We start from the raw sequence: 27,440 nt of genomic DNA on the forward strand, positions 1-27,440 counted from the left end.
GAAGTATTGTTCATTATATTACAACAGAAAGACTTCATCAACAATAATGTTCCATGCGATACAGCCCAGCCATTCGATTTATATACAAGTACAGTAAAGTCACATCTCCATAATCATAACATTCATAGTAATCCTTCAGATCAGTTCTTGGGCTGATGGCTTGGTGCCCGTCCCACTCGGTCCTCTCCCGTTTGCCCACCAACCATCGTTTGGGCTTCTTTGTTTGAGAACAGCTTCTCATCCTTGCTGGGGGACTGGGCGCGAAAGACTAGAGCGGCGCCGGCAATCATGCCAAAGATACTGAATAGGGCGAGATTTCGGGAACTACATAAATGAAGTAGTCAGTCTCTTACCCCTTAAGAGAAATATCCAGTATGACTTACCGAACCGAGCCAGGGTGGCCGTTCGTAATACCTCCAGAGTGTGCAACCATAATGACGTTTGTTATGGAACGGGTTGTTGGATGTAGGTGATTTTGGTTTTAAAGTACTTGATCTCAGGAGATACTGATTGATACAGTAGCTTACCACCACAGTCGATGAGGCGTCTCGATTGTTGATATACGCAGTGGTTGAGACTACATAGACATGACGTCAAGTACTACATGTATATCCGTCGGATATGTTTCGTTCCGCCGGATATATAGAACGCATGTGGCTACCGTGGGATGCATCTTTTGCGTCAGGAAGACGTTGACATGAACCCTGTCGGCCATTGGGTATGACTGATTCGAGTGGCGAGCGTGATGGTCATGGTGTCCAGATCTCAATCAAAATGCACATTGCAGGCGTTGTCATGACATGATGCGATAAGCTTGAGCCGATAAGATATCTGATTAGCTTTCACTTTGGGTCTGCCCCATATGTACTGTACAATCACCGAGTGTTGATTGATCCAGTCTTCTCCGCGCTCCATCAACTACCCATACGTTCTGTTCGTGATTTAGATACCGCTGCCGCGTTTTCACTATAACACATTGAGTGCGAGTGAGGTATTTCCTAGAGAACGAGATGTTTAGGCCATAGACTGTAAGCCAGATGCGCTCAAGTGCGCCATGTTTGTCTGGAGTCTGAGCTTGACCGACGGTGATCATGATACTAGAATCTGATACCGACAGTAATCTTAGAGATCAAACTGGCGTATAGAGTATTGCATGAAATACGCGTAGGCAAAATCCTGCGACCTGCAGATTGTCTTTATGATGAGAGCCCGGACAGGACGAAGAGAATGGACAAAAGTCCAAGCTCCAAGATCTAGACTAGGCCAGATCGACGTCCCCCGGTCCTCCACGGCTCCAATCCCACGAAACAGCTACAGCAGAGCCGTTCTCCATGATAGACACAAACAAGCTCAATATGGACCACTCCCCATCGTGGAAAATGTAAAAGAAACCATCCCATCCACCGAAGCTACCAAACCCAACCGAGCTCCGCAATCGGGGCTCCGCAATCCCGACGTCATCGATGCCGAAAACCCACCGATCCCGATTGCCGCGATTCTGGAACCTGAATCAACAACATCCACCAGAAAAACCACCTCCTTTTCTCTGTCATTCCTACCCCGCGTACCCCAATTCCTTGTCTCTTTCTCAGAAACTACACACATCAACAACAAAAATGTCACCCACAACATCAAACTACCTCTTCGGAGGCCCCAAGTAAGTCCCTCCCCCACCCCCCCAACCCCCCCCCCCCCAACTAACCACCCCCCCCCCCCCCCCCCGAAAAAAGTCCCTGGACCCCCGAAGACTGGACCTCCTCCGACGACCGCGTCCGCGGCGGTGCCTCCCACTCCTACCTCACCATCACGCCTTCTTCTTCCGATGGCAAAAAGAACACAGCTCGCTTCCACGGTACCCTCGACATCCACACCCTCGGCGGCGCCGGCTTCGCCTCGCAACGCACCATCACCACCACCAAGGAATGGGACCTCTCCCGGTTCTCCGGGCTGGAACTGCATGTCCCCCGCGCCGACGACAAGCGCTACACCCTCACGCTGAAGGACGAGATCCTGCCGAATCGGCCGGACGGGCGGGAGCGGAGCTCGGTGTCGTGGGAGGTGGACTTTACGGTCCCAGAGGGAGGTGGAAGGCTGCGGTTCCCGTGGAAGGAATTTCGGCCGACGTACCGCGGGAGGGAGGTTAGGGATGGGGTCAAGCCGCTTGATCTGAAGAGGGTGCGGAGGGTGGGGATTATGGTTCGGAGGTGAGTAGTTTTCCTTTTCCCCTGGTCTTCTGGCGGTGTGGGGTTGGATGTCTTGCTTTGAGGAAAGGGATTGATGCTGATAGTTGCGCTGGTGTAGTTTCTTTGGAGAACAGGAGGGCGAGTTTGAGTTGGTGGTGGAGTCGATTCGGGGATTTCAGGAGCGGAAGGAGGAGATGAGGTATAAGGATGATGTCTCTGCGACTGTTGGTGCAGTGGACGAGGAGGAATATAGTGAGAAGTGGGGTGGGGAGGGCGAGGGGCTGGGTCACGAGGCGCAATGGATGGCTAGCTCTCGGCCTTGGAATCGGTGGAGAGCGATGTTCTGCTGTGGGGTTTAGTAGTGCTTCCGGTCTATCATGACGAAGCGAAGGCAGGGTGTGGCTGAAATAGAAGAAAACGACACTATAGATGCAACTACCTTCTCTCTCCATTCACTAAGCACACAATCCAGTAAACTACTGTACATACTATCACTCTCCAACCCCAGCCTCACCAACCCGAACAAACGCCTCGACCTCCCTAACCAGCCTCTTCAACCGTCTCTCATCCTCCCCACCTACCGTAACAGCGACATAACTCCTCCCCCCGTCCATCCCCTGCACCCAAGCCGTGACAATCATCCTCCCTTCCTCTATTTCCCTCTCAAACCTCCCCACAAACTCACTTCTGTCCCCCACAATATACAAAGGCGACAAAACCGCTACTTCCACTAAGCCCCTCCCCACGAAATGCCCCCGCAACAACCCCAGATGATACGACCCCGTCACCCGCGGATTCACATCCACAATCACGTGTCTGGCCCCGTTCTCCTCGGTCATCACATCCGCCCCAACGGGCCCGTAGTACCCTTCCGCATGTAAGTTCTCCGCTAAAGCGAGCACGACCCGCGCGTACCGCTTTTCGAGCCGTTGCTGCGCGGGGAACGACACCCAGCCGCCGCACCACTGGCCCTGGCCGTTGAACTGCTGCCGCGAGGCCGCGTGGAAGATCGCTCTTCCGGTCTGCGTGAGGAAGAAGGAGATGCCGTGGGCCTCGCCCGCCACGAACGGCTGGAGGATGAGGGACAGCGGGTGGAGGTGGGCGTTCTGGGGTGTGACGTGCGGGAAGGAGGTGTGCAGGATGGCGCGGAGGCGGGTGCAGGCGTCGGACCTCTCGGCTTCGGAGCATACCACAAAGGTGCCGCGGCCCGAGGCGGCGACTGAGACTTTGATGACGAATGGGAGGGTGGGGTACGTTTGGATGGGGTGGAGCATGCGGGTGATTTCTGCTTCGATGGCCGCGGGATGGTCCGGGGTTGGGGGGATGATGGGGTCGATGATGGTGGAGGTCGGCGTCGGGAGGGAGGAGAGCGCCAGCCAGCGTTTGCTGAGGAGGTGGTAGTGGGTTTCTGGGGGTAGGATGTGCGGCAGGTGGGCGAGTTCGTCTTGCGGGACGATGATGGCGATCTGGGTGTTGGGCGGGAGGTCGATGGCGGACGCGTTGCGGGGGAAGTGTAGCTCTGGTCGTTGGGTGGGGTGCAGCTGAGCCTGCAGGGTGAGGATGTCGGCGATGGCTGGGGATGGGGGTGGTTCGGGATTGTTCCCGGTTTCCGCGTCGGTAGTTGCGGGGTGCGAGTCGAATAGAATGACGGGCGCGCGGCCGGCGATGAAGGAGTAGCGCTGCGCGATGCCACGCTCGAGGATGTTTTGCATTGCGTTCGGGGCGGTGGTGTTGGGGAAGGTGATACCGTACAGGAAGTGCTCAGAGGAGAAGGGGTGAGGCATTGCCCGCGAGGGCAGGCTGGGGTGTGGGTACGCGGTTATCACCCCTGGGGTTCGTCGCTGTCCAGCGAGTAGAGATCGTCGAGTGTGGTGTCTAGGACTATGGTCATGTCGGTAGCGATGGTGATATCTAAGACGTACTAGATGCAGTGGTCAATGATCAATGATAGCCTATTGAAAATGATGTCTCACAATAAGAAAAAGCACTATCTGAGAAGGATTGTAGTATAGATTCTGTCAAGCCCGATAATCCATTTATAGAAGTCGGTTGTTTTAGACGTCAATTGGCGTCATGAAGGAAAGATCGACCGTTGTCTGATTCCGCCGGCGTATGTGTTCCGATATATCTGCGAAGGAACGATCCTAACCAAGATGACATGTTACCTGACCTGAACCTCGGTATCTAGAATGACACAGGCCCGTCACTGGAAATTATGCTGTCTGAGAGTCGTCGGGCGAGGTATTCCCAGACGATATGGAAAGGGAAAGATATGGGCAACACGTCTCAGGTCTCAGACCAACGAGACTGCATACTGCGGACAGTGGTTCTCAGTGGTTCTCAGTAGTGGAGTTATGTAGATCATCAAAGCACATCTCGCCTCGCTGTCTATGGTTCGAAGCATAAGTGACCAATCCTCGCGAACGGAAGATGTATATTAATCACTAATTAGACTTATCAGGTCGGCATATCTAGGTATCATTTCATACATCAGATCAATTACAATCCCAGAGCACTGAGGATTGCCTTTCCAACACCAGTAGCACTGGCCGGGTTTTGGCCGGTGATGACAACGCCACCAAGACCAGCGACCTGGGAGGTAACAACCTTCTCGCCCCAGGGCTCATCGGCCTTGACGTACTTGCCGCCGGAGACGCGGTTCAGCTCAGTCTCCAGCATGAAAGGCATGATGGGGCTGAGGCCGACCTGGTCCTCCTCGGTGTTGGAGAAACCGGTGACCTCCGCACCAGCAAGCAGAGGCTCGCCGGAGGGGGTAGTCGCGTTAACCAGCACAGCAGGGCCGTGGCAGACGGCAGCGACGGGCTTCTTGGCAGCAGCGAACTCCTGGATCAGAGCCAGGGACGTCTTATCGCTGTGCAGATCGTACATCGCTAGTGGGAATCAGTACCTTTGGCAATTGACAGGTTGGGATGACAAAGAGACTTACGTCCGTGGCCACCCACGTAGAAGATGGCATCAAACTCGGAGACCTTGGAGGCGACATCGGACAGCTTGACGGTGTTGGTCCAGAGAGCCTCCTGCTCCTTCAGGAACTTGGTCGAGGAGGGGTCGTTCTCGAACATCTTCACGGAGCTGGGGTCGAGAGGGGCCTTGCCACCCTTGGGGGAGGCGATGACCAGCTCAGCCTTCTCATGGAGAACTTCCCAGGGGTGGGCGAACTCGGGCTATCGACAGGTCAGTTGGTAATCGTCATAGAGATTGATTTTTGTGCAGATGGCGGGGTCCTCACCAGATACCAACCGGTGGGGTGGTTGTTAGCAGGGAAGTGGTCCTGAGAGGTGAGGACAACGAGAACCTTGGGAGCCATCTTGCAGTGTGTATGGTTAGTGTGGAATTGACTATATGTTGTGGCCCTCGATCAATGCTTCTTGCTTTGAGGTTTATATAGATGCTGCAGTCTCCCAGAAATGGATGACATCAAGAGCTCGACAGAGATTATTCAGCCAGCAAAGAACGGGAACGGGCGGGGCACAGGAGACTTTCCTCAAAACTGATTAGCCGGCCTGGAGCTATCGGTTCGATTCTGGCCCGGGTGGATTCCCTCTCTTTTCCCTTACACAATTTAAAACATGCCACTGCTTTCTCTGGGTTTCCAGAAGGGATTCCAAATTGTGATTGGATGTAGATCATCCAGTATTTCCGAGAATCGGTCTTAAGTCCGAGGATTCATGCAAGCTGCTTACACCGTATGGGGTTGACCCACTCATCCCACGTTACGCTGTAAGAAAACACGTTTTTCGAGCAAGTTCAGGGCGTTAATAAAGCTAGGTACGAAAGGAGACTGAAACAAGCTCTTTGGAAGGATTTGCAAGCAGCGGAGAGATGACTACTCTATCTATGTTGGACTACGCCTCAAACTTGCCCGAGGTATTAAGCTATTAGACTATAGATAACCTTATTAGGACTGAGCTGGGCCAACATCCAAAAATCAGGTTAATACATGCTGAGCAATGCTTGCTTGATGGCTTCTAATTGAAAGACGTCTCATAACCGTGAGTCGTGGACCTGACCCAGAAGATCCTAATCAGTGCCATGTTTGATTGCCCCGGATCACCTGCAAATAATGGTGGAAGATTCGAGAGTCGATCGCATAAGCTTCGAACCAATTGGAAATGGGGGTCGACGGATTGGTCTCTTCGGTATTACAGAACTACAGAACCACAACCACTGAGACACGACGCAGGCACGAAACTGTTCTCTATAGATTTCTTCACTTGCTTTATCCATATCACTATCCTCACAGATGGGCCAACACAGCGTCTGCACCAGAAACCTATGCTCAAAATTAGCAAATCACTGAAACAGCGCCAATGGATGGAAGCTGGCGTCTTACCTTGACTCCCTTCTCGGTCTCGATCTGTGCGTAGGTCACCTTTCCGTGGTCAATGATGATCGCGAATCGACCGGTTCGGCCGCCGTTCGCCCAGCCGATGGAGTTGGCGAATTTGGCATCGGGGTCGGAGAGGAAGAGCTAGACTCGTCAGTTGGGGAACAGGAGACTCGATTGAAGAACATACGATATCATCGCCCTTGATGTTGTTGGCCTTGCCCCAAGCACTCATCACAAATGGGTCATTGGAGGCAATGACAGCGACCACCTCCACGCCCTTCTCTCGGAGTCGCGGAAGGTTCTGGATGTACCCCGGAACGTGATTGATGGAGCAGGTGGGGGTGAAGGCTCCTATGAATTCGGATCGGCATCTTAGCACGCATTGTTCCGCTTCGAGAGCAAATATGGGGTAGATTGGAACGCACCAGGTACGGCGAAGAGCACGACTTTCTTATCGGCCCATTCTTTCGAGGCGTTGTAGTTGATGGGAATTCCGCAGGCGGTAATCTCGCCGCTTTCTTCTGTCCAGGGGATGTACCTATCCAATGGATTCTCAGTAAAGATTCACCGTTCACTTTGGAAAATGAAGACATACTGGAACACAACGTCAGAGGGGAAAGAGTCTCCGGGTTTGAGGGCCATGGTGATGTTGGATGGATGGGATTGTGGTTGATTGTTGGGCAAAAGTCAATTGAGAACGAGGGGGGAGGATGAGGAGGAAGTGCGGGGTTGGCGTTCTTAAGGGAGCAAACGCATCGATGAAACAGTGGCGGTTGATGAGTTGTTACTTGTTATGCAGCTCGTCATTCCGATGCGGTCAAGCGCGAGGACCTCGGCGCTTTCCGTCTGCTTCCCGCATCCCGCTGGAAATACTTCAGCTCACTTACTCACTTACTCAACATATGAACATGAGACAGACACACACAAAAATCTATTCAGAACATACAAATCTATTTACAAAAGTCGGATCGTTTCTCATAACCTTAATTCTGGCCCGCTAGAGGGCCCGCCTAAACTGAACCGGGTGTTCAATGGGGACTCCCAGCGTCTTCGCGGCGTTGAGCACCCACTCCGGTTCACGCAGGAACTGGCGAGCCAGAAACACCAGATCAGCGCGTGGGGATGATCCAGACAGAGTGTCCTCCGCTGCGCGAGCCTCTTCCGCTCCCTCGACGATCTCCTTTGCCTGCTCTGCTTCCGTGATGTATCCGACACTGCCCACAAGTGTCGATGCTCCCGCTTCCCGAATGGCTTTGCGCACATGGCCTGCCAGATCGACCTGATAATTCTTGTTGCTCATGTGAATGTTCTGGTCCTTGTGGTTACCACCAGAGCTGACATCCACTAGATCAACTCCGAGCTCCGGCAGATCCGCAACCAAGCGAATAGTACTGTCGAGATCCCAAGTGCCGGACTCGGCCGCCACAGCCTTCCCGTCCAACCACTCGACCGCGCTCACGCGCACAAATAGCGGGGTGCCGCTGGGAATCGCCGCTCGAATAGCCGTCGTGACCTCACGCAGAAGTCGGGTGCGATTCTCGAAGCTCCCACCATACTTGTCCGTCCGCTTGTTAGTAACTGGACTCAAGAATTGGTTCAGAAGATATCCATGCGCTGCGTGAATTTCAAGAACATCCACACCAGCTCGGACGGCCGCCTCAGCGCTTCTGGCAAAGGCCTTGACCAGCTCATCAATCTCCTCCGTGCTCAGCTCCCGTGGCGTCCAGTATCCCTCGCCTGTGCCGTCCCAGATATGTTCCTTCCCACCTGATGGCCCGACAATATCAGAAGGCCATCCGAATGCGTCCTCGTCCGACTTCAAGGTTGGCTTCCCGGCCTCCTTGGCCAACCAAGGAGCCGTTGTGCTGGCCTTGCGTCCGGCGTGGGCCAATTGCACCGCGACCTTGGCGCCCTGGGCATGGCAGAAGCGTACGACCCGCTCGAGAGCCTTGACTTGCTCCGACCCCGGGGCTGTGTCCCACAATCCAACATCATTAGGGGAAATGCGACCGTTCGGTTGCACGGCGCTCGCTTCAACGAACACTAGACCGGCGCCTTTGAGGGCGAAATGGCCCAGATGGGCGATGTGATAATCGGTTAGGGCGCCAACATGAGGAGAGGACAGATCGGGCTCAGCGGAGTACATGCACATGGGCGAGACCACGACACGGTTCTTGAGGGTCACGTCGCGGATCGTCAGCGGGCGGAAGAGGGTCGGCGTGGCGGCATCGCGGGGTTGAACGGCAGCGCCGGCATTATTGGCGGGAGTGTAGTAGGGAAGGTGGTCGGCTTTGACCACAAGAGTAGAGGGGCTCATGATGGCTTTGGCAGGCACAAATAATTGAATCTGGTAAGTGAATCAAGTATCATGGTAGGCTTGGGCAATGGGATGGTTCTTATACTTGCACTCAGCAAGCTTTACAGAATGGCGTCAGAGAAGTGTCGAAGGAGCTGCTGACAAATGCCGTGAGCACGGATGCATTATTAATTGATGTTATCGCAGGACACACTTTGAGACACGAAAAACTCTTGATTTCCTGCGGCATTTACTGCGCGATTTCCTTGATGTCCCACATGAGTTTCTCCAACACTCCTGTCCGCGTTGACCAGATAGAATCGTGGTCGGTCCCCGGCATTACCACGGATTCAAAAGCCACTCCGCCTCCTAAATCGGTACGCGTAAAGCACTGTTCAAAGTACCGCTGCCCCCGAGAGCTGATCATACTATCTTTCTCGGCAAAACCAGCAACCAGCCGTAGGGGCGCCTCTTGTGGATAATGCTGCTTGTGATCCTGTTCCGACTGCAACAATTGCCGGACATAAGCCGGGAGATCCTCACAAGCCCCCCACAGCCCCAACGAGCCCTTCTTCAGACAGACCATCGCCTCATCATTGATGCCGGTGGAGCTTTCGGTAAACATGTACTCCATGGTGATCTTCTCTAGCTTCTCCACAGCTTCTACAGGCATTCCGTATGTGGTTAGACAAGCATCATGCTCTTCGGGATCAAGGCTCCTGCCCATTCCGGGTAAGCTGGAAGACATATTCGCCAGGATGCCCGAACTGGCACCTAAGGTAGGTGCTGCCTTGGTCAAGGTGAATCCAATAAGTTTGTTCCACTGATTTAGTATCCCCTTGGGAAGCATCTGAGCCATCTGCATGGACAACACATCGGAATGCTTGGGTTCGACCCAGGGGGCTAACCGATCTGTTAGCGAAGTCTGCGTAAGGTACCATCGTACCTAGTCACTGTCACTCACCGAGAAGGATTGCGATTGGCGTCTGTGGCCATAGCAAGTCTCTCTTGTGCACAAGTAGATTCAGCAGGTAAATGGTGCCTGCGCTATGCGAAATAGGCACCACATGCGAAATTGACAGATAGTCCAGCAGCGCTGTAACGGATTCTAGCCAAACAGAGACCCGCTTCTCGATTGGGACAGGCGTTGATCCGCCTATCCCGGGGCTGTTAATCTTAGCAATCGGACTAGCATCCGACTCGGAAAATTGCATCAATACGAGCGAGCCACCCACCGATCGATAGACAGTATCCTGACTCCAATCTCATTTGCTAGGTGGTCTTTGTGATAAAGCCATAGTCGGCTCCCTGCCATCCCAGGAACGGCTAAGATCGTAGGTACCGGAGTTCCATCTTCATGCTGACGCGGCCCGACATCAGCATAGGTCACAGCCAGAGGGCCATGATCTGCTGTCGCGGGGAGAATGAACCGTTGGTGGAAGCGTTTCTGCGCGGTGAATTCAAATAACTCGGGAGCGACTGCCATTGGAGGTTAGTACGATCGGCATACGTATATTGGCAAATACTGAGGTGAAGGTGAGAAGAAATTCGAACAAGGCTGCCTGCAGTGATCAAGGGAGTGTACTCTTCATAGTTAAGGAGGAGAAACAAAGAAGGCACTTTTTGAGTTAGGTTAAACCTGCCTCGTATAACATGCTGCGCCTCATTCGCCGAGAGTCGAGGTATCAGCGCCATTACGAATCTCACCGAATCCATGCACAGTGCAGGTGGGTGTCAGCTTTGCTTGTTGTGGAAATCGAGCGGGGCAAGTTGGTTGGTTAGTTGAACAGGTACAGTACCTTAGTTGCAAGGCTTGGTTGACTTAGCCCTATGAGGTATGTCCTTATTACATCGGCGTTAAGGCTGAAGCCCACGGGCCCGACGCTTTGATGGCCTAAGGCCGAGCATATCTCATAGTTTGGAATACCATCAATGCACATGCCGCCTTTCTATTTTGACAGCTGGCCGGTCGTTTGGGAGAAGCAAAGATGATGCGATATTCATACGTCGAGCTAGCTGTTGGGGTTATTCATCAAACTGGCAAGGAGAATCGGTTCTGAATGATGCAATGAGTATACAACTTTCGGGAGTGCAGTATGATTTTATCACAAAAGTTCAAGTCACGACCTATTCTTGATGTCAGAATTTCCCTTGAGGTGATGTTATGTTTACACCAGGACAAACTGACTCACACTCGAATGTCTACCATCGACTTCTCGATCAGCTCTGACAATACTTTCTTTAGTACAACAAAACTTTCTTCAACAATACCAAAGCCAGAGATACATACCTGATACCGTCTTATCAAACAACCGGGATAAGCAAAATGATCCCTCTAAAGCGATCCAAAATTCCAAATCTTGTCAAGAAGCGCCTATCGACCTCGTCACTGAAGGAAAGATGGAAGTTTGCATGGCACTGGTCGCTCCACATGGCCCAGAGTTACTTGAATCTCTGCTGGATTGTATCTTGTGCTTGTTAATGCTATGAGAAAGATTTCTTGATGCACGGGGAAAACATCAACAAGATTTCCTCCGTTTGATTTCAGAAAGCAAGACCAAGTCGAAGAAAGAGAATCACCGTTGTCAGCAAATGCTGCGCTATTTATCAGCGCTCGACAGGCGTTCGGCGGCGGGCTCGGAAATAGAGGACCGGCTGAGAATGGGCGTCCTTGCCTACAGGAAGATGGCACGCTATTTATCTCGTTACATAAAAGAAGCTGAAATCCAAAGAGCCTCCATCAAATGCTCTTCTCTTTTTGAACATCGACAAAAGGCTTCAGCCCGAAGAACTTCCAGACGCGGGCACTATCCAGCTCCTCTTTGCCTTTGGTGGAAAGAACCAACTCGGCCGACCCGTCACTCATGTACATCACACTCTTGTTCTGCACATCGTCAGCCTCGCCTGCAGATAGTGGGAGCGCCTACTCACTAGACCGAGCGTCAACTTTGTCGCACTTTCCCACCACTTTGGCTGGTACTCGACAAGAGTCTTGCCCTTGATTGCTCGCACGATGTTCTTTGCAACCACCTCCGCCTGCTGAAATGCGCCACGAGCATTCTGCACCGCATCCGCCTCGATCACATCTCCAGCTGCGTATATCCGACTGCAGACCTTGTCCACAAGCTGCAACGTAGGACGGACGCGAATATGGCCAGACTCAGCGATGGACGAAGGCGACACCTCCCTCACCAAGCCTGAGTTCGGCCTTTGCCCGGCACATTTGACCTACAACCGTCAGCCAGCTCCTCGCTCAGTAGCATACACGCCCGACCTACCAAGCAATCACACTTTACCACTTGACCTGACTCCAACTTGACCTCTTCCGTTCGCTCCAGCTGGTCGTCCATCACCACCCTCTCCCCCAACAACACCTTCACCCCCAGTGCCTGCAACCCATCCAACGCCCTCCGACTCAACCCCTCTCCATACCCCCGATTCAACAACCTCTCCCTCGAATGCACCAACGTGACATTTGTCCCGGGATAACACTCTTTCACATCCCCGGCCATCTCCACCCCCGCCGCCCCACCCCCAAGCACGACCACATCCCGCGCGGCCCGAATCCTCTCCTGCTCGCCTCTTAGCATCTCCATCCCCTCCTCTTTCGTCCTCACACCAACCCGCGACGGTAAACCCGCAGCCACCGCTCCCGTCGCCACAACCAAATACTCAAACGCAATCTCCTCGCCCGACTCCTCCAGCTCGACTGTCCCCCCTCCCGCAGCAGCCCCGAGAACAATCCTCCCCACCGCCCCAGTAACCCTTGTGTATGCCCCCTCCGCCACAGGCGCAAGATACCCCCCGTAAGGGATGAAAGCCTTTCGTTCGTGGCCCGCCACAACACAGAACCGGGGCAGGACCCACGTGAGCTGGAAGTGGGAGTTTCGCTCGATGACGACGACGCGATAGCCCGTTGGGAGGGTGGAGGCGAGCGCCCGGGCGGCGTGGTAGCCGGCGAAGGAGGCGCCAACTACGACGATGTTTTTCGGGTCCCGGACGGCGCGATAGGTTAGGCGGTGGAGGCGCGGGGCGAGCGCGAGAGTGATGTGGGTGGTCAGTTGTGTAAGGGTTAGGTGGAGGGTTTTAAGGATAAGGAGGAGGGTGTGTAGCATTGTTGCCAGTGCCAGGGTGTGGTGATTTTCTTTTTTTAGGTTTTTGTTTGGGGATATTTGTGCGGTGTTGGTTTTTCTGTGCGTGGTGGATGACTGTGAACTCGAGTTTCCCCCGTTGTATTCTTTGGGGGCGATGACCTGGGGTGAATGGACGTATATGTACGGTCTCTACGGTCTGAGAGTACAGGACTGGAGGATTCAATTGCTCCGAATGACCTGATCTACTACCATTCTACTCCGTACCCCCCACTGTTGTGACCGGACATCTTATCTGATCCGATCCGAAGAAAGGAGGTTCCATGGTTCAGCCTAGTGACTGGTTGTGAGTGCAGGGGGGCTATACGAGGTGAGCGCTCATAGGCTGGATGATGTAGGCCCCAGGATTTATTGTTTGAAAGGTAGTACGGAGTAGACTTGGTGAACGGAGATGAGTCTCGGGGCGGACACGGGGTCCGGGCTCGGTATCTCCGTCTTCGGAGAATTGGATTTGTCCAAGGTTTGGATGTTGGGCCTGTTTGTAGCATGATATATCTGTACTGGCCAATTTGGTTTCCGGAAGAGAGCAAATTCCTAGCTCGTACAGTTGAATCGCTGACATCGATTGACTTGTAATAGCATGCACGCTGGACGGGTGATGCCTCCACGTAGGATGTATCACCTCAGTCGAGGTCTTGGCTATCAAATGTAGATAGTAGCTCTCTCTAATGGAGGCTGACGAACAAAAAGCGTGATCGCCACGGACATGGAGAATTCTAAATGACCAAGTTGCAAACGACTTCAGTCCCCACATTTATTTCACGGATCTGTGAATTATGCATCAGTATCTCATGCTATGCACACAATGCGAAAATTGCATGTGGTCGTGCGTCTGGCGGGTTCACGGGCAAATAAGGTCACCTGGGAAAAAGATTATGGGGCAAGGGATAGGCAAGTCATGCATGAGAAGCTGATTCAAGGAAACTATAGGAGAGACTGCCTGGATATGGTAATAGAAAATTCTCCGAGCAGACGCATTGTATGCGCCTTATTCGTCATCTTTCATGCGCCCCTTGCATTGGAGGGAACTAAAGAGGGAAGGGAGCCCCAGGCATCGTCCGGCGTGGAATGTTCTTCCACTTCCGCCAATTTCTCAACCCGTTACTTTTACCACTTCACCTGAGAGGTAAAGATACAACATCTATCGATGATAAGCTCCGATCAGGATGCTGTATCTCTGAGAATGCTTTGTCAGGTCTGAGAGACGGGGCATTCCCCAGAGCTACATCAAAGACACACTTCATATGATCTATGGAAGAAGATGGTCGCATCGACTATTGCCCTGCATATCAGACGTCGGTCGCTCATCCCTTGCTCACCCCTCCAAGTCACAGACAAGCTTAGTCGACCTTCAAGAGCAACTTCTTCGAGAGCTCCATAATGATCACCTGGCTCCTCAATCTCAGGAGGACGATGTCCCTCTGCGGTCATGACAGGCGTGGCCTATCACATCATCTTGGTCTCGGAAGATACACGCGGTCATGACGTCCAGCATCACCAACAAGGGGGGCTCGACTTGGCAGCTGTGTCGATCTTTCCAGCATGGCTGGCTGTGAGAAATGCGGTAGCTGCTATAGCCTCCACCAGGCATGGCCCGGGATATTCTCCCCGTGAAAGGTCTATCTATATGTTTTCCTGGCCTTGGAAGCTTTCCACAGGCAATCACCTCCGACACAATGAAGACTGAATTGACGTCCATGGTTTCTGAATCTGTTGCGATGGATGAGTACTTGCTCAAGAACCAACTTGACCTCACAGCCGACGGCCAGTACGTCCGCTGGGGCAAGTATAACAAGAAGCAGCCTCGCAACTGGCCCACCAGCCGGAAGACCTTTGACAGTAGTATCATCTTTCTTCTGGATACATTCACGTATGGCTACCGCCATGTATGCAATGAAGGAAGGACAAACGCTAACAGCTAATAGGACTGCTACAAGCACAGCCGGAGTAATTCCTCGACCCCCTGTCTCGCTGTATATTGTCGGGCGTTTCTAACGTGTCTAGACATTGGCGGCTCAAAAGGCCCAAGTTGACTACCACCTCGGGAATACGCTTGCAACGTTTATCTTTGTGACACTGTAAGGGATTTCTTCTAATGCCGGACCTACCTCGACGATACTGACAAGTCAGATTTCTGGTGGGCCAGATATTCGGAGCAATCATATTTCCACCGTGGTCGGAGTCCTTTGGCCGCAAAAACCTCTACATTATCAGTTCTGCGGGAAGTGCGGTATGCTGCTTGGTTATTGGGATGACGCATTCGCTGGGTGCGGTGATTCCGGCGCGTATCATTGCGGGATGTCTCTCAGCGGTGCCCTACACTGTTGGGGGCGGCAGCATTGAGGAGATGTTCGATTCGCGGGCCAGGATATGGGTGATATTTATCTGGACGATTGCGTCCAACGTCGGCTTACTGCTGGGGCCTATCATGAGTACATACATCTCTGCTCACATGGAGTGGTATGTTCCGGCGTTTGCATTGCACCTGTAGCACTACTGACTGATATCCTTAATCATTCTAGGCGCTGGGTATTCTACATCTACGCCATCATATTTGCCGTCCTTACCGCGTTCTTTCTCGTCATCAAAGAATCCCGTCCATCTCTCCTCCTCTCTCGCGAAGTCGCGAGAATCCGCCACGAGACCGGCAACGAGACCCTTCAGCCGCTCAATCCCGACCACACCCCGGATTTCCGAACATTCGTCCGCGTTTCCTTGTTCCGCCCCCTGCAACTCTTCTTCGGCGAGTTGCTCATCTTCATCGTCGCCACCATGATTGCTTTCTCCTTCTCCCTGGTCTATATCTTCACCGAAGCCCTGCAGCCCATCTACGAGTCAATGGGCTACACCTCGGCCCAGTCCTGCCTGGCTTTCGTGGCGATCGGAGTCGGGGTAGTCTTCAGCACCTTCACGCGCTTTCTGGATCATCGCATCTTCGACGCCCGCAAGGCCGCCAAGCAGCCTGTGAAGCCCGAAGACAAATTGTACGGGCTGGTGATTGGGGCGCCCGTCTTCGCCTTGGCGCTCTGGTGGTTTGCCTGGACGATCCCGCCGCGCGTCACCGACCTGCCCTGGATCGTGCCGACCATCGCCCTCGTCATGATCGGGTTTGCGCTCAACGAATTCGACACCGTGCTATACGGGTATCTGTCCGACAGTTACCTGAGCTATGCAGCGAGCGGAACGGCAGCCATCCAGTTCCTGAGGGCGATGACCTCCGGGGCATTCCCGCTGTTCACCCGGCAGATGTTCGATGGGCTGGGGGCCAATGTTGCGGTTTCGGTGCTGGCGGCCCTGGCGACAGTATTCTGTGCCGTGCCCGTGTTATTCATGTGCTATGGGGAGCAGATCCGGGCTCGGAGCCAATTTGCGAGGTTTAGTTTGGAGATCGAGGAGGAGCTGGGGACTACCGGGGAGGAGAGGGAGAAGTGAGATTGTCGTGTACGGCGTGTGAATTGGGGAATGAAGTACATAACCTGCTTGTGTAACGGCCGTGGTTGCGATGCATAATGATGGGAGGGGTGATGGGTGTGGACCAAAAGGTGGTTGACGGTGGCAGTAATGTTACTAGTATATGATGAATTGATAAATGTGCTACAGTGGTCGAGTCATGTCATTGAACGAATCTTCTCTCTGTCATAAGCATCGTTACTTTCTGAAAGACTAGCATAATATTCCCACCCAACCCACCTCTACAACTACCCACCCTCCTCAAACCCCGAGACCCCGCCCCAACCGCACCAGATCCTCCTCCCTCCAATCCGTAACCAACATATGGCCCGGCTCATGCGCAAACACCAACCCCTCAATCTTGTCCCCGGCAGCCTCCACCGCCAACTGCGGCGTAACCCCACAAGCCTATTGGCATCACCAAATTAGCAAGAAAACCCCCAACCTGAACCGCAAACAAACTTCCCTAGCCCGTGAAGGCCCCACATCCCCCGCACATTCCCCTTTCCCCGGGGGAATAACGTAACGAAAACACAAACAAGGAACATACGCACCCAGAAAACCGGAACCTCCCCCTCTTCCACCGGCACCGGCTCCCCAAAATCCGGCGCCTGCAAATCCGCAATCCCCAACCGGGCGAGCGCCTCCCACCCCCAATCGACCGGCTCGCCGTGGGTGGCCAGGAACGGCCGCGTGACGGCGCGGACCCGCTCCACGGCGTGGGCGGGGTACGGCCGCATGGAGACGACGGTGCGCGCGCCCGTGAAGATGCCGGCGGGGAGGAGCGGGATGGTGGTGCGGTACATGGGCACGAGGCAGCCATTAATTTGGTGGCGCGGGGTGAGGGTTGCGGCGGTGAGGGCGGATTCGAAGGAGTAGGAGCAGCCGATTAGGAAGGATACGTATTCTTCTGCCCTTTCGGTGTCTTCATGCTGTGGGGAGGGTGTGTGCCTCGGGTCCGGCCAGAACGGCAGTAGATTCTTCTGGTGCGTGGCGATTGGTTTGCCGTGCTGGTAGACCCGGTATAAGGGGCAGTCGGTGCGGATATCGAAGTCTTCTGGGGTGGTGATGCAGCCCGAGGGCTGCATGTGGTACGGGTTGCCTGGTTGGCGGGAAATTCCTAGTAATGGGCAGGCGACGGGGTTGCGGAGGCAGAGTTGGTGGAAGTCTTGGCTGTACCGGGCGGGGAGGATGAGGAGGTTGGCTTGCAGGTAGCCCGGGGCTAGGCCGGAGGTGTTGGTTATTAGGTTGTGGCGGCTGTCCAGGCGGGCTTGGTGGCTTGGGAGTGTGGTGGTTGTTTTTGAGGATTCGGTGATGGCGCTGGGTTGCAGGCCGGGTGGGTTGAGGAGCGTGTCTTTGGTCATTGTGCTGTCGTTCGCGAACAGAACTTAGGATTGTCGATTGACGTGTCTGTGTAAAGTTCTCCCATTGATATAATGTTTTGCAACTCCTTTGATAGCCATATTCGAAGGTGAATACCCCATATCAGTGGTATCGGCATGTGGGCTCCGATATGCGGGATGGCGATGATAAGCATCAGTCGATCCCCGCATCAACTCCCCATCGACTCGTGGCACTGCACCAATGACAGCCTCGCTATCTCCACCGCTTATCAGACTATCGGGCCGATGCAGGTGTAACCCTGGTGAATGCTTTTGTCAATTGCCGGTGATTGGCGTACGGGGTTGGAGATAGCCGGTTTGGAGACTCCCCTCTTCCCCTTCCTTATCGCCGGGCATCTATGTCACTCTGACAAGTACCAGAACCGTGATGTTCCCACGGTTCTTAATGCCGCCCCTGGCGCCCCCTTGAGTGTTCTAGGTCTGGGTGACAGCTTTCTAGAATCATCAATCTCTACCTTACCCAATTGTAGCACTGATGTCCTTCGAACGTGCGCACGATATCCCTCTGGACCGTAAACAGACGGTCCAGAAACCACCCCCGCAGAACACCACCGAGGAAACCGATTTGGGCGACATCGACGATGTGGTTCTTGACCCAGTCAAGGAGAAGAAACTTCTCCTGAAGCTGGATTTTGCTTTCGTGCCGATCATCATGTTGACCTATTTGTCCTGTTTTCTCGACCGGAGCAACATTGGTGTGTGCTGTCCCTGCTGTCCCCAGCTCAAATGGTCATCATGCTGATCATCCCTTCCCCAGGCAATGTCAAGGTAGCCGGAATGCCCGAGGACATTGGGGCCTCCACCAACGAGTTCTCCATCGCCGTCTCGATCTTCTACGCCACTTACGTCCTGCTTGAGTCGCCATGGGCGGTCGCGATGAAGAAGCTGACACCCCGCAACATCCTCACGGGCCTGTGCATAGTCTGGTCTATCACCACTGTCTTCACCGGCTTTATTCATAATGTCGCCTCCCTCTACGCCACCCGTCTCATCCTCGGAGCCTGCGAAGCGGGCCTTTTCCCTTGTCTGAACCTATACCTGACCATGGTCTACCGGCGTGAGGAGCAAGCTAAGCGAGTTTCGTACCTGATGAGCTGCGCCGCCATTTCTGGTGCAGTCGGGGGTTTGCTAGCTTACGCATTACTACACATGGACGGTGTCGCAGGGAAAGCTGGATGGAGGTAGATCTTCCCTGATACATTTTCCTTCTGACCCTAGTGTCACGCAACTGACAACACAATCAAATAGATGGGTCTACATCATTGAGGGCCTCTTCAGCATCATCTGTGCGCTGCTCATCTGGTTTGGTCTCCCCAACGACCCCACGACCGCCTACTTCCTCACTGAAGAAGAGCGGTACATGATGCGCGTCCGCAACGCTCAGCGTCAGAAATACATGGGCAGCGACAACTTCAGCTGGGAGGAGATGCGACTGGCCCTGCGCGACCCCAAGCTCATCTTCAGCGCCATCACTCAATTCTGTCAAGACATCCTGCTTTACGGGTTCAGCACGTTCTTACCGACCATCCTCGGGAGTCTAGGCTATAACTCCTTGATGAGCAACGTGCTCACCGTCCCGGTGTACATCTGGGCCGCCGCAGTATCTGTCACGGTCGCGTTCTTCGCGGATCGGTACTCCAAATTCGCAGTCGTATGCCTCCCGCCCCACTTCAATTCTTCGATAAGTAGAGCTGACCCGATTCCGTCAAACAGTTCATCGTCGGAACCAACATCTTCGGCATCGTGGGCTACATCCTGCTGCTGGCCGTCTCCTCCGACCCGGTCAAGTACTTCGCCACCTACCTCTGCGGCGTGGCGGTGTACACGGGCGTCGGGCTGAACGTGGCGTGGCTGAACGTGAACTTCGCCCCGCAGTACCGGCGCGCGCTGGCCGTCGGCCTCCAGCAGACGGTCGGCAACTGCGCGGGCATCGTGGCGGGCCAGGTGTACCGGTCGTCGCCGTACGTGCTGGGCAATTCGTTCTCAATGGGTGCGTTGGTCGTCGCGCAGGGGGTGGTGACGGCGCATGCGCTGTATCTGCGCCGGGAGAACCGGGTCAAGGCGGAGATCTTGGAGGGGAAGATGGAGGACCGCCGGCGGGTGCAGTCCGGGGATGCGGAGTTGGAGTTTACATACATTTATTAGTATCGTCTCGCATATTACCTTACCGGAGGAACAAAACTCATGAACCGGTCGGATGAAATCTTCTCTCAAGTTTCCTTCTACATTGTTCCAGTTTCGATCTCTTCCGTCCTTACGTGTGTACCAATTCCGTGGTCAAAGAACATGGGGGCAAAAAAGATAAGGTTAACCGGAATAAAGCCCGCGCCAACCCAGCCCTACAGGGCGAGCGAGGGTGGTGTCCCGCTGATGTCACCCACCCTGCACCAACCAACCCCGAGTATAGCCTGCGACTGCGCCGCGCCGATGACGCAACGACTTCGCATGCCCAGGAACCAGGCCGCGCGTAATACTTTTTGCCCTCGGGGGTTTAGGTATTTAACCTTGGAGGATTTTGTCCTCCCGGGGACAAGACATTCATTGAATACAAGATTACAAATACCATTGCTTGGTGATTACAAGATTCTTTCCACGAATTGTGTTGAGATCATACTTCACAAACCAACGCATCGATAGACGCTACCTACTCTACACGATATTACGTCCTCTGTAATCATCGCTTGCTACTAGACGAATCACGAATTACTTTACCTCTTCCTCCACCTTGCTGTTACGAGCTAGACAGTTCGCGATATACACCTACTTCTACCGGAACACAAAATGGGAACCTGCATGTCGCTCATGGGCAACCGTCGCCGTCATGGCGGGGGCATGATGGGCGGCGGAATGGGCGGACCTCCGGTCCGACCGATTGGGGGATTTGGTGGTGGGGGCATGCCAATGGGCGGCGGGGGTGGATTCGGTGGTGGTCGTCATCATCATCATCATCATCACCACCATGGCGGCGGTGGCTTCGGGGGCCCGGGCGGTCCTGGCGGTCCTGGCGGGTGGGGTGGTGGTGGCGGCGGCCGGGGGGGATTTGGTGGCGGTCGTGGTGGCCATTATGGCGGTGGGGGTGGGTTTGGTGGACGCGGGGGGAGGTGGTGAGCTGGGACCTGTTGAGGGTAAAGTACCCGTGCTTCATGGTAAGTCTAGTTCAGTGATTTTTGTCTGAGATGATTCGACGTGCTAATGGATGGTGAGAGGTGGTTTAGGATGATGCGATATACATTTAATCAATGATGGGGGTTGGATGTGTGCCGAGATACCTTTTTTAAATGTTTTTGTTTCTTTTTTTTTTCAAGATGTGGATATAATGGATTCACTGGGCTCTTTTGTGATTTCTTGTTGGATATAAATGAGTTCGTGTATTATCCTTAGTAGCACATGCCACAATGCCTAGATCAACTGCATATTTTCTGCTGCAACATCTCTCATAATCATGACCACATCATTTCTCATTATAATCAGCGAGCATCCTCCCCACTTCCTTAGTGACCCTTCTCCATCATAAACCCATGCATCCCCATATACCTCTCCAACTCGCGATCCTCCGCCTCGAGATCCAACTCCCCGCTCTCCGGCAGAAACCAATACACGACCATCCCCAGCACGGCCACACCCGCCAGCAGATAGAACGTGGCGCTATCGCCCGCCGCCGTCTGCAACGGGGTGAAACACTCCGTCCCGACCGCCGCGCCGGTGCGCCCAAACGCTGTCGCGATACTGTACCCCATGCCGCGCATCGCGGTGGGGAACGACTCGCTACTGATCAACCCGATCGTCGCGCCGGGGCCCATGTGCCCGAACGCCTGCAGCAGGCCGTACAGCACGACGAACGCGGCGATATGCCGCGACAACAGCGTATAACAGCCCCCGATAATGAACCCCAGCACCACATAGCCCGCAAACCCGGCGATGCCCGTCCAGCGCCGCCCGATCGCGTTGGTCAGGTACGCCCCCACCACCACGCCGGGCACCGGCAGCACCGCCAGGATGACCTGCCACACGGCGGTGGTCTGCAGGTCGCCGTCCGTGACCATCGAGGCGATGATGCTGCTCGACATGATGCTGTTCGGGAAGTTGATGAAGTCGTACAGGAAGAACGCCAGCGAGGTCAGCGCCAGCCGCCGCCAGTACCGCCGCGCCAGCAGGTAGTAGAACCGCAGCGGCTTGCGCTGCCGCTTGAAGTTGCTGTTGTGGTACAGCGTTGAGTCCGTCATGAAGAAGCGGAGCACCATGATCGTTGCTGGGATGAGGGTCGCGATCGCGTAGATTGCGTGGAAGGTTACCGGGAGGTTGTTGTTGCTCGCTTTCAGCGTGATTAGGTAGATGATCATGAGGATCGGGGAGGCTAGTGTTGCCATGAGGGTGGTGAAGGAGACGAAGACGGGCCCGCGGTAGCGGCGGTTGAACTGCGTCGTGGTTAGGTCCGATGCCTGAGCTATACAGTTGCCCTTCTTGCTGTTCTTGGTGCAGGGTGGAGAAGGAACTCACATCGTCGGATTCCTCCAGGCCGGCAGCAGCGCTGGGGGGATATTCGCCCCCAACCCCAAACCCACAGATCCCCCGCACGATGACAAAGTACCACAGCATGTTCGGGGAGGGGTGCACGTCCAGCGCCACGGCCGCCATCAGGGTGCTGACTGCCACCAGCCCCGAGGTGAAGAGCAGCCCCGCCCGGCGGGAGATCATGTCGGAGATGTACCCCAGCGCCAGCACCCCAAGGATGGCCCCGATGATCAGCGAGTTGCTGATCCGCGTCTTCATCTCGGCGGGGTAGCCCGATTTCCCCAGCAGGTGGGTGAAGATGACATTGGTGGGGTTGGCCAGTTGATTCTGGAACCCGTCGCTGAAGTTGGCGATGTACTGTCACACGGTTTAGAATGTATTCTCTTCGGGCAGGGAGGAGTCAGCGTACGCAGCTGATAATAGTCAGGTTGCTCTGCCATCTGGTGGGCCGGTACGGCTTCTGTGGGCCGCGTTCCAGTTCACGGTCTGCGATCACCGCTTCGCCCTCTTTGACGGTGGAGACTGCTGGAGCTTGGCTGGCCGGGGCATCAGCCCCTGCTACCGTCGCTGGGTCGACTGACATTTTCAGGGTACGTGTTGAAAAAGGATGCAGCCCTCGTAATTAAATAAATCCATGAGCGAGTAAGCACATTTAAGAATTTTTGCTCCGTATCTTCAGGCGGGTCCTCGCGCTGTCGTGGCCAGCCCTAATCAGAGCTAGATGGACGGCGGTTGCCGATCAGATAATGATTCGGAGCCGATACCGGGTTCTTGGGCCCCGCCGGCTGATAATTTCCGGCGGTCTGGTTGGCGGTTTGCACCTAGTAGGGTTCGGGGCTCGGACGAGATCCACTTTTTGTTGCGGTTCGCTTTCTCCGCGGTCCGTGGTGGGAGAGGGTTCTCGTGGGAGATATCGTATGATCTGTCGGTGGGTTTTGAGTGCACACCCTGCTGAGATAGTGGAGGCTTGGTTTCTTGGTTCACCGCTCGTCGTGCAGTTATGAATCGTGGGGAGTCACGATTGATGCTATTGCAGATAGCATGGATTTTGGTGTGAAATATATCTTTGTCCATGATATCTGGCACGTCGGATCTTTGAAAGATGGGCATGCTTATATGGGAAAGAGTGTGGACAGTATAATATGCAGCTTAGCATCCTGCTGGAAGGAGCAGCAGTACGTATCTTTTTGGCCCACTCTGCAGAATCGAAATGTTAGACGAAGTCTTGCGTGCATTTTCGGTTGACTGTTTTTGCATGAGCGGAGAGGTGACCTTGCAATGTTGAGGTTTACGAGTCGAATCGAGTGAGCCTCCAGTTTAGTTGTGAGCATAGTGGCTAGGAGTATTTATGTACTGTAGACTATATTTCCCAATCAACATGAAAGGCTGAAAAACCTTCCAATGTATCCGCTCAAGAGCTCCTGTGGAGAAGGTTCCATGAAAACGTTGCGGAGTTGCTGTCAACTATTTTGGAGACCCACTTCACCTCTCTCTTGCAGTACATGCATTGGAAACTTCAGACGGCCTCCTCAGACACCTAAAATAGGAAGAAAGAATCGCAGTAAGCCCCTTGCCGTTTTTGACCAAGGTTCTTCCTTTTTTAAAATATGTTGTATCGAGACACTTATCACAACCCTTCTTCTGCAAGGCTAACGGCGCGTCCGGGTAAATCGAGAAATCCGAAATGAACAAGAGATCCAGAGGCAGAATGGAACTTAAATTTGGGTGGTATCGTCAGCTCATGCCCAGCACGCCAAGAGCTGCACCCCGCGTCCATGTCTCGCAGTCGCTTATGCAGGATCCAGGCACGGCCCCATCGACCCCACGAATTACCTTAAGTTCCGCTGAAGGTTCGGTGTCAGCAGTCCTGAACGTGCCGAGGAAACTGGGGGATGCTCTCCTCAATACTGATTGGCGCTGCAGATCGTGGAGAAACTGGGTCTCAAATTGCACCTATCACGGAACCAAGTTTTGGCAGGGTCGGGCTGAATTACCCCGGAGTCTGAGGGGTTAGCATGATGATGTTCAACACTGACTCAGGATGTGAAGTATACTAGGTAGGTACAAAAACATAATGGTTTGTTCATGAGCTATAAAGCACCTTGAGTTTCCTGGCCTTTGAACTCATGTGTTCGGCAAGCAAAATCAATTCCATTCTACGAAGCTCAGGATGTTGTCCCGTGCGCTGACCTGCATTGCTGGCATTTCCTCGCTCATAGCACCCACATTTGGTCTGTCAGATACCACCAAGAGTGGACGCGCGCGAGCAACCTGTCTTGTCCCGGCCGGAAACTCGACCGCCGTCGATGATGTGCCGGCCATCCTCGATGCTCTGACAACCTGCGGCAATGGTGGGCGGGTGAGTTTCAGCAATACCACCTACCACATCAACTCGGTGATGAACACGACCTGGCTGAATGATGTCGAGATTGACCTCCAGGGAACTCTTCTGGTAGGCATTTCTCACCTTCTTCATGGTAATCACTAACCAGCTTCACAGTGGAGCACAAACATAAGCTACTGGCTTGCCAACTCCCTCGACGTCGGCTACCAGAACCAATCCACTGCTTGGATCCTGGGTGGTAAGGATATTGTCTTCGACGGTCACGGCTACGGGACATTCAATGGCAGTGGACCAGTGTGGTACAGCTATACCTCCGGCGTGTCGAACTACCCACGGCGACCGCATCAGTTGACCGTCACAGCACAAGACTCGACGTTCAAGGGGTTGAGATTTGTGCAGAGTCAAATGTGGTATGTTGTTCACCAGAGAACCTCGCAGGCCAATGATCAAGACTGACTGGATAGGACAATGTCCATAATCTACTCTGAGAACCTGCTATTCGATTCGATCTATGTTAACAACCTTAACGATAATGGCGGTTCCTCTAGTATGGTTATCCTTCTATCAAGTCAAGTGCTACTCAACTAACGATAATAGGAAATACTGACGGAGCCAACACAATCCGAAGCAACGGAATCACCTTCACCAACTGGCAGGTTGTCAACGGCGACGACAGCATCAGTCTGAAGGGCAACTCCACTGACATCACCATCGCTGACTCAACCTTCTCCACTGGCCTGGGCATCTCAATCGGTAGCATTGGGCAGTACTTGAACGAGTTCGAAACAGTGGAGAACGTTCGCGTCTCCAATTGCACGTACCAAAAGACCACGCACGCCGTGTATGTCAAGACCTGGACCGGGGATCAGGTCGGATACCCGCCGAACGGCGGGGGTGGCGGTCTTGGGTGTACGTCGCTCCTCTATCCTCCATTCCTGAATTTGAGGCTTACAAACACTAGATATCTCCGACGTCACGGCGACGGACCTGTCGCTCAACAACCTCAAGGGCACCCCGTTCACCGTATCGCAATGCACCACCTTCTCGGGCGCTTCGGGAAACTGCACGAACTCCAAGTTCCAGGTCCGGGATCTGTACTTCAGTGATGTTTCGGGCACGCTGCCTTCGACGGATGTTATCAGCTTCCAGTGCAGTGCGGTGGCCCCGTGCGAGAATATCACGGTCGAGGATGTGAGTCTGCGGGTCACGGGGAGCTCGACCGCTGCGGATGATTATCTTTGTGGGAATGTGGAGGGGACGGTAGGATTCAATTGTACGGGTGAGGTTTGTGTTGGGTCGAGTGCTACGGGGGGGTGTTGATTTCTTTTCGCTGGTGACAGTAGGCTTGCGGGATGTTTTCCTCGCTTGAACATATCTTCATTTCAGGAACATTGCATTCTTGTGCTAGAAGAATCACTTGGCTCTAAATGCTCGAGATCACATTGGTACATGTCGCCCTCATCTCTCTGTCAGTAAACAGACCCTATTCCTTCGTGACAGATCCGAGTTCCAGCTCCCGACACACACGTCAAACTTATGGCAACTTCCTTATTGATGCTCATTTCTGACTGCATAGACAGCCCGCAACACATAGCGTTTTCCCTCACGCCGTTCCGGGTCCCAGTCCTCAAACATCTCTTGTAGACCGTCCGCTCCTCTGTCAATCAAGTCGGCGACGTAACCCCCCGGTCCGTAACCACGAGTAAACCCGCACCAAGATCTGTCGAGTCCAGGACCCCAGAGCCTAGCAACCTCTGTCTTTCTTAGCTCCCAACGCGCATGCAGGTTGCTGTCGTCGCCGCCAGCGAACAGCAAATCCGGTCGCAAATTCGCGACCACAAAAATCTTCCTAATGAACGGGCAAATGTTGACAACGTAAGGAAACGTGTCTTCGTGAGCCTGAAGAACGCTGAGAGGAACCGCCAGGCGTTGCACGCCCAAGAGGATATCTGCCAGGCGCGGCAACTGATAACCCTTGTCATAGAGGCTTCTCATCTCGCTTAGAAAAGGCTCCCAATTTTCGGAGGAAACATAGAGCGCGTCGTGCTGGGGATGAAAGGCACAGACAGAGACAAGCGATTCGGTGTCCTTGTAGTAGCGGATCTGCACGCTGTTTTCGTCCATCCAGGATTCTGCGATGGCGCGGGCTTGACGATTGACGAGCAGAAGTGGCATCGAGAATTGGACGGGGTCGACCAATCTATGCGCTAAATCAGAGTAATCGTCCCGGTCTCCGATTGCTGACAGTCGTCGAGGGCTCCAGTATCCTGGCTTGTAGGGGTACAAGAAGGGCCCGATTGGCTTGTCGGGGAGCGCAAATTCCCAGATCATGCTGCGGAGCTCAGTGGGGAGCTTTGCAAACTGCGGGAATGTATTTGGAGTCATTGTAGCTGTGGGGCGCGGTGGGGAGATGTGGTTGTGAGAATTTCTGGCAGCGTGGATAGAGACTCGATGGCTTTGCAAGGAAAAGATTCAGGTTGCAATGAGAGGTGAGCTGAGGACAATCAAAGCTCTTTCATCGGTGACAGGGGTAATGAGTACTTCTGATGAAAGAATGTGCAGTCACTGGTGTCGCGTAGGTGAAGAAGAGGAGGGATGGTGGACTGGGTTCTGGTGTATTACTATCACATTTCCAGCCTCGTAGCCTCAGGCACGGTAAACTCCAGGTCAGGCATGCTTTGCAAACGACTCAACTTCTTCTTTGAAGCTTCACGCAGTTTACCATGACATCCTCTCGACAATGCCTTGAT

The 27,440-nt window shown here is 53.9% G+C and overlaps 15 protein-coding genes across 15 annotated transcripts; 5 read left to right on the top strand and 10 right to left on the bottom strand.

Annotated features, from left to right (window-relative positions):
- Window positions 1-52: 52 nt before the first annotated feature.
- BO86DRAFT_386372 (uncharacterized protein) lies at window positions 53-507 on the bottom strand. The gene is made up of 2 exons (XM_025671313.1): window positions 384-507; window positions 53-324 (listed from the first exon to the last, which is right to left on the bottom strand). The coding sequence occupies exons 1-2, from the start codon at window positions 431-433 to the stop codon at window positions 141-143; spliced, it is 234 nt and encodes a 77-aa protein (XP_025531304.1). The 5' UTR covers window positions 434-507; the 3' UTR covers window positions 53-140.
- A 1,013-nt stretch (window positions 508-1,520) lies between these two features.
- On the top strand, window positions 1,521-2,612 carry BO86DRAFT_386373 (CIA30 family protein). Its single transcript, XM_025671314.1, has 3 exons — window positions 1,521-1,657; window positions 1,731-2,204; window positions 2,302-2,612. The coding sequence occupies exons 1-3, from the start codon at window positions 1,617-1,619 to the stop codon at window positions 2,540-2,542; spliced, it is 756 nt and encodes a 251-aa protein (XP_025531305.1). The 5' UTR covers window positions 1,521-1,616; the 3' UTR covers window positions 2,543-2,612.
- Window positions 2,613-2,645: 33 nt separating this feature from the next.
- On the bottom strand, window positions 2,646-3,982 carry BO86DRAFT_407227 (putative solid-state culture specific protein). The gene has a single exon (XM_025674245.1). The coding sequence runs from the start codon at window positions 3,965-3,967 to the stop codon at window positions 2,675-2,677; it is 1,293 nt and encodes a 430-aa protein (XP_025531306.1). The 5' UTR covers window positions 3,968-3,982; the 3' UTR covers window positions 2,646-2,674.
- Window positions 3,983-4,601: 619 nt separating this feature from the next.
- On the bottom strand, window positions 4,602-5,704 carry BO86DRAFT_386374 (type 1 glutamine amidotransferase domain-containing protein). Its single transcript, XM_025671315.1, has 3 exons — window positions 5,434-5,704; window positions 5,131-5,368; window positions 4,602-5,074 (listed from the first exon to the last, which is right to left on the bottom strand). Exons 1-3 carry the CDS (start codon window positions 5,509-5,511, stop codon window positions 4,683-4,685), a joined length of 708 nt encoding a protein of 235 aa, XP_025531307.1. The 5' UTR covers window positions 5,512-5,704; the 3' UTR covers window positions 4,602-4,682.
- Window positions 5,705-6,182: 478 nt separating this feature from the next.
- BO86DRAFT_386375 (peroxiredoxin family protein) lies at window positions 6,183-7,269 on the bottom strand. The gene is made up of 5 exons (XM_025671316.1): window positions 7,130-7,269; window positions 6,960-7,072; window positions 6,722-6,885; window positions 6,538-6,675; window positions 6,183-6,477 (listed from the first exon to the last, which is right to left on the bottom strand). The coding sequence occupies exons 1-5, from the start codon at window positions 7,174-7,176 to the stop codon at window positions 6,442-6,444; spliced, it is 498 nt and encodes a 165-aa protein (XP_025531308.1). The 5' UTR covers window positions 7,177-7,269; the 3' UTR covers window positions 6,183-6,441.
- A 183-nt stretch (window positions 7,270-7,452) lies between these two features.
- On the bottom strand, window positions 7,453-8,924 carry BO86DRAFT_386376 (NADH:flavin oxidoreductase/NADH oxidase). Its single transcript, XM_025671317.1, has one exon. The coding sequence runs from the start codon at window positions 8,849-8,851 to the stop codon at window positions 7,532-7,534; it is 1,320 nt and encodes a 439-aa protein (XP_025531309.1). The 5' UTR covers window positions 8,852-8,924; the 3' UTR covers window positions 7,453-7,531.
- Window positions 8,925-9,062: 138 nt separating this feature from the next.
- BO86DRAFT_407231 (alpha/beta fold hydrolase) lies at window positions 9,063-10,435 on the bottom strand. The gene is made up of 3 exons (XM_025674246.1): window positions 10,051-10,435; window positions 9,795-9,997; window positions 9,063-9,733 (listed from the first exon to the last, which is right to left on the bottom strand). Exons 1-3 carry the CDS (start codon window positions 10,314-10,316, stop codon window positions 9,081-9,083), a joined length of 1,122 nt encoding a protein of 373 aa, XP_025531310.1. The 5' UTR covers window positions 10,317-10,435; the 3' UTR covers window positions 9,063-9,080.
- A 1,135-nt stretch (window positions 10,436-11,570) lies between these two features.
- Window positions 11,571-13,031, bottom strand: BO86DRAFT_453851 (NAD(P)/FAD-dependent oxidoreductase; the record flags this gene model as incomplete). The annotated part of the gene is made up of 3 exons (XM_025677022.1): window positions 12,109-13,031; window positions 11,762-12,058; window positions 11,571-11,714 (listed from the first exon to the last, which is right to left on the bottom strand). The coding sequence occupies exons 1-3, from the start codon at window positions 12,943-12,945 to the stop codon at window positions 11,571-11,573; spliced, it is 1,278 nt and encodes a 425-aa protein (XP_025531311.1). The 5' UTR covers window positions 12,946-13,031.
- A 1,647-nt stretch (window positions 13,032-14,678) lies between these two features.
- On the top strand, window positions 14,679-16,413 carry BO86DRAFT_416296 (MFS multidrug transporter; the record flags this gene model as incomplete). The annotated part of the gene is made up of 5 exons (XM_025674959.1): window positions 14,679-14,851; window positions 14,907-14,928; window positions 14,986-15,059; window positions 15,112-15,441; window positions 15,504-16,413. The coding sequence occupies 5 exons, from the start codon at window positions 14,679-14,681 to the stop codon at window positions 16,411-16,413; spliced, it is 1,509 nt and encodes a 502-aa protein (XP_025531312.1).
- Window positions 16,414-16,692: 279 nt separating this feature from the next.
- Window positions 16,693-17,852, bottom strand: BO86DRAFT_355356 (DUF1445 domain protein; the record flags this gene model as incomplete). The annotated part of the gene is made up of 2 exons (XM_025669618.1): window positions 16,986-17,852; window positions 16,693-16,839 (listed from the first exon to the last, which is right to left on the bottom strand). Exons 1-2 carry the CDS (start codon window positions 17,793-17,795, stop codon window positions 16,693-16,695), a joined length of 957 nt encoding a protein of 318 aa, XP_025531313.1. The 5' UTR covers window positions 17,796-17,852.
- Window positions 17,853-18,215: 363 nt separating this feature from the next.
- Window positions 18,216-20,002, top strand: BO86DRAFT_355359 (allantoate permease family MFS transporter). Its single transcript, XM_025669619.1, has 4 exons — window positions 18,216-18,529; window positions 18,592-19,015; window positions 19,083-19,485; window positions 19,548-20,002. Exons 1-4 carry the CDS (start codon window positions 18,310-18,312, stop codon window positions 19,977-19,979), a joined length of 1,479 nt encoding a protein of 492 aa, XP_025531314.1. The 5' UTR covers window positions 18,216-18,309; the 3' UTR covers window positions 19,980-20,002.
- Window positions 20,003-20,793: 791 nt separating this feature from the next.
- Window positions 20,794-21,049, top strand: BO86DRAFT_396423 (uncharacterized protein; the record flags this gene model as incomplete). The annotated part of the gene is made up of 2 exons (XM_025673400.1): window positions 20,794-20,980; window positions 21,039-21,049. 2 exons carry the CDS (start codon window positions 20,794-20,796, stop codon window positions 21,047-21,049), a joined length of 198 nt encoding a protein of 65 aa, XP_025531315.1.
- Window positions 21,050-21,200: 151 nt separating this feature from the next.
- Window positions 21,201-23,022, bottom strand: BO86DRAFT_331931 (MFS general substrate transporter). Its single transcript, XM_025668764.1, has 3 exons — window positions 22,756-23,022; window positions 22,332-22,703; window positions 21,201-22,249 (listed from the first exon to the last, which is right to left on the bottom strand). The coding sequence occupies exons 1-3, from the start codon at window positions 22,927-22,929 to the stop codon at window positions 21,326-21,328; spliced, it is 1,470 nt and encodes a 489-aa protein (XP_025531316.1). The 5' UTR covers window positions 22,930-23,022; the 3' UTR covers window positions 21,201-21,325.
- Window positions 23,023-24,498: 1,476 nt separating this feature from the next.
- On the top strand, window positions 24,499-26,010 carry BO86DRAFT_438923 (putative exo-polygalacturonase; the record flags this gene model as incomplete). The annotated part of the gene is made up of 5 exons (XM_025676139.1): window positions 24,499-24,798; window positions 24,847-25,100; window positions 25,155-25,237; window positions 25,288-25,599; window positions 25,652-26,010. The coding sequence occupies exons 1-5, from the start codon at window positions 24,517-24,519 to the stop codon at window positions 26,008-26,010; spliced, it is 1,290 nt and encodes a 429-aa protein (XP_025531317.1). The 5' UTR covers window positions 24,499-24,516.
- A 228-nt stretch (window positions 26,011-26,238) lies between these two features.
- BO86DRAFT_438927 (2EXR domain-containing protein) lies at window positions 26,239-27,075 on the bottom strand (the record flags this gene model as incomplete). The annotated part of the gene is made up of 1 exon (XM_025676140.1): window positions 26,239-27,075. One exon carries the CDS (start codon window positions 27,073-27,075, stop codon window positions 26,239-26,241), a length of 837 nt encoding a protein of 278 aa, XP_025531318.1.
- Between the last annotated feature and the right edge of the window lie 365 nt (window positions 27,076-27,440).

Source organism: Aspergillus japonicus (genome assembly GCF_003184785.1).
Source record: "Aspergillus japonicus CBS 114.51 unplaced genomic scaffold BO86scaffold_6, whole genome shotgun sequence".
Taxonomy (NCBI): Eukaryota; Fungi; Ascomycota; class Eurotiomycetes; order Eurotiales; family Aspergillaceae; genus Aspergillus; species Aspergillus japonicus.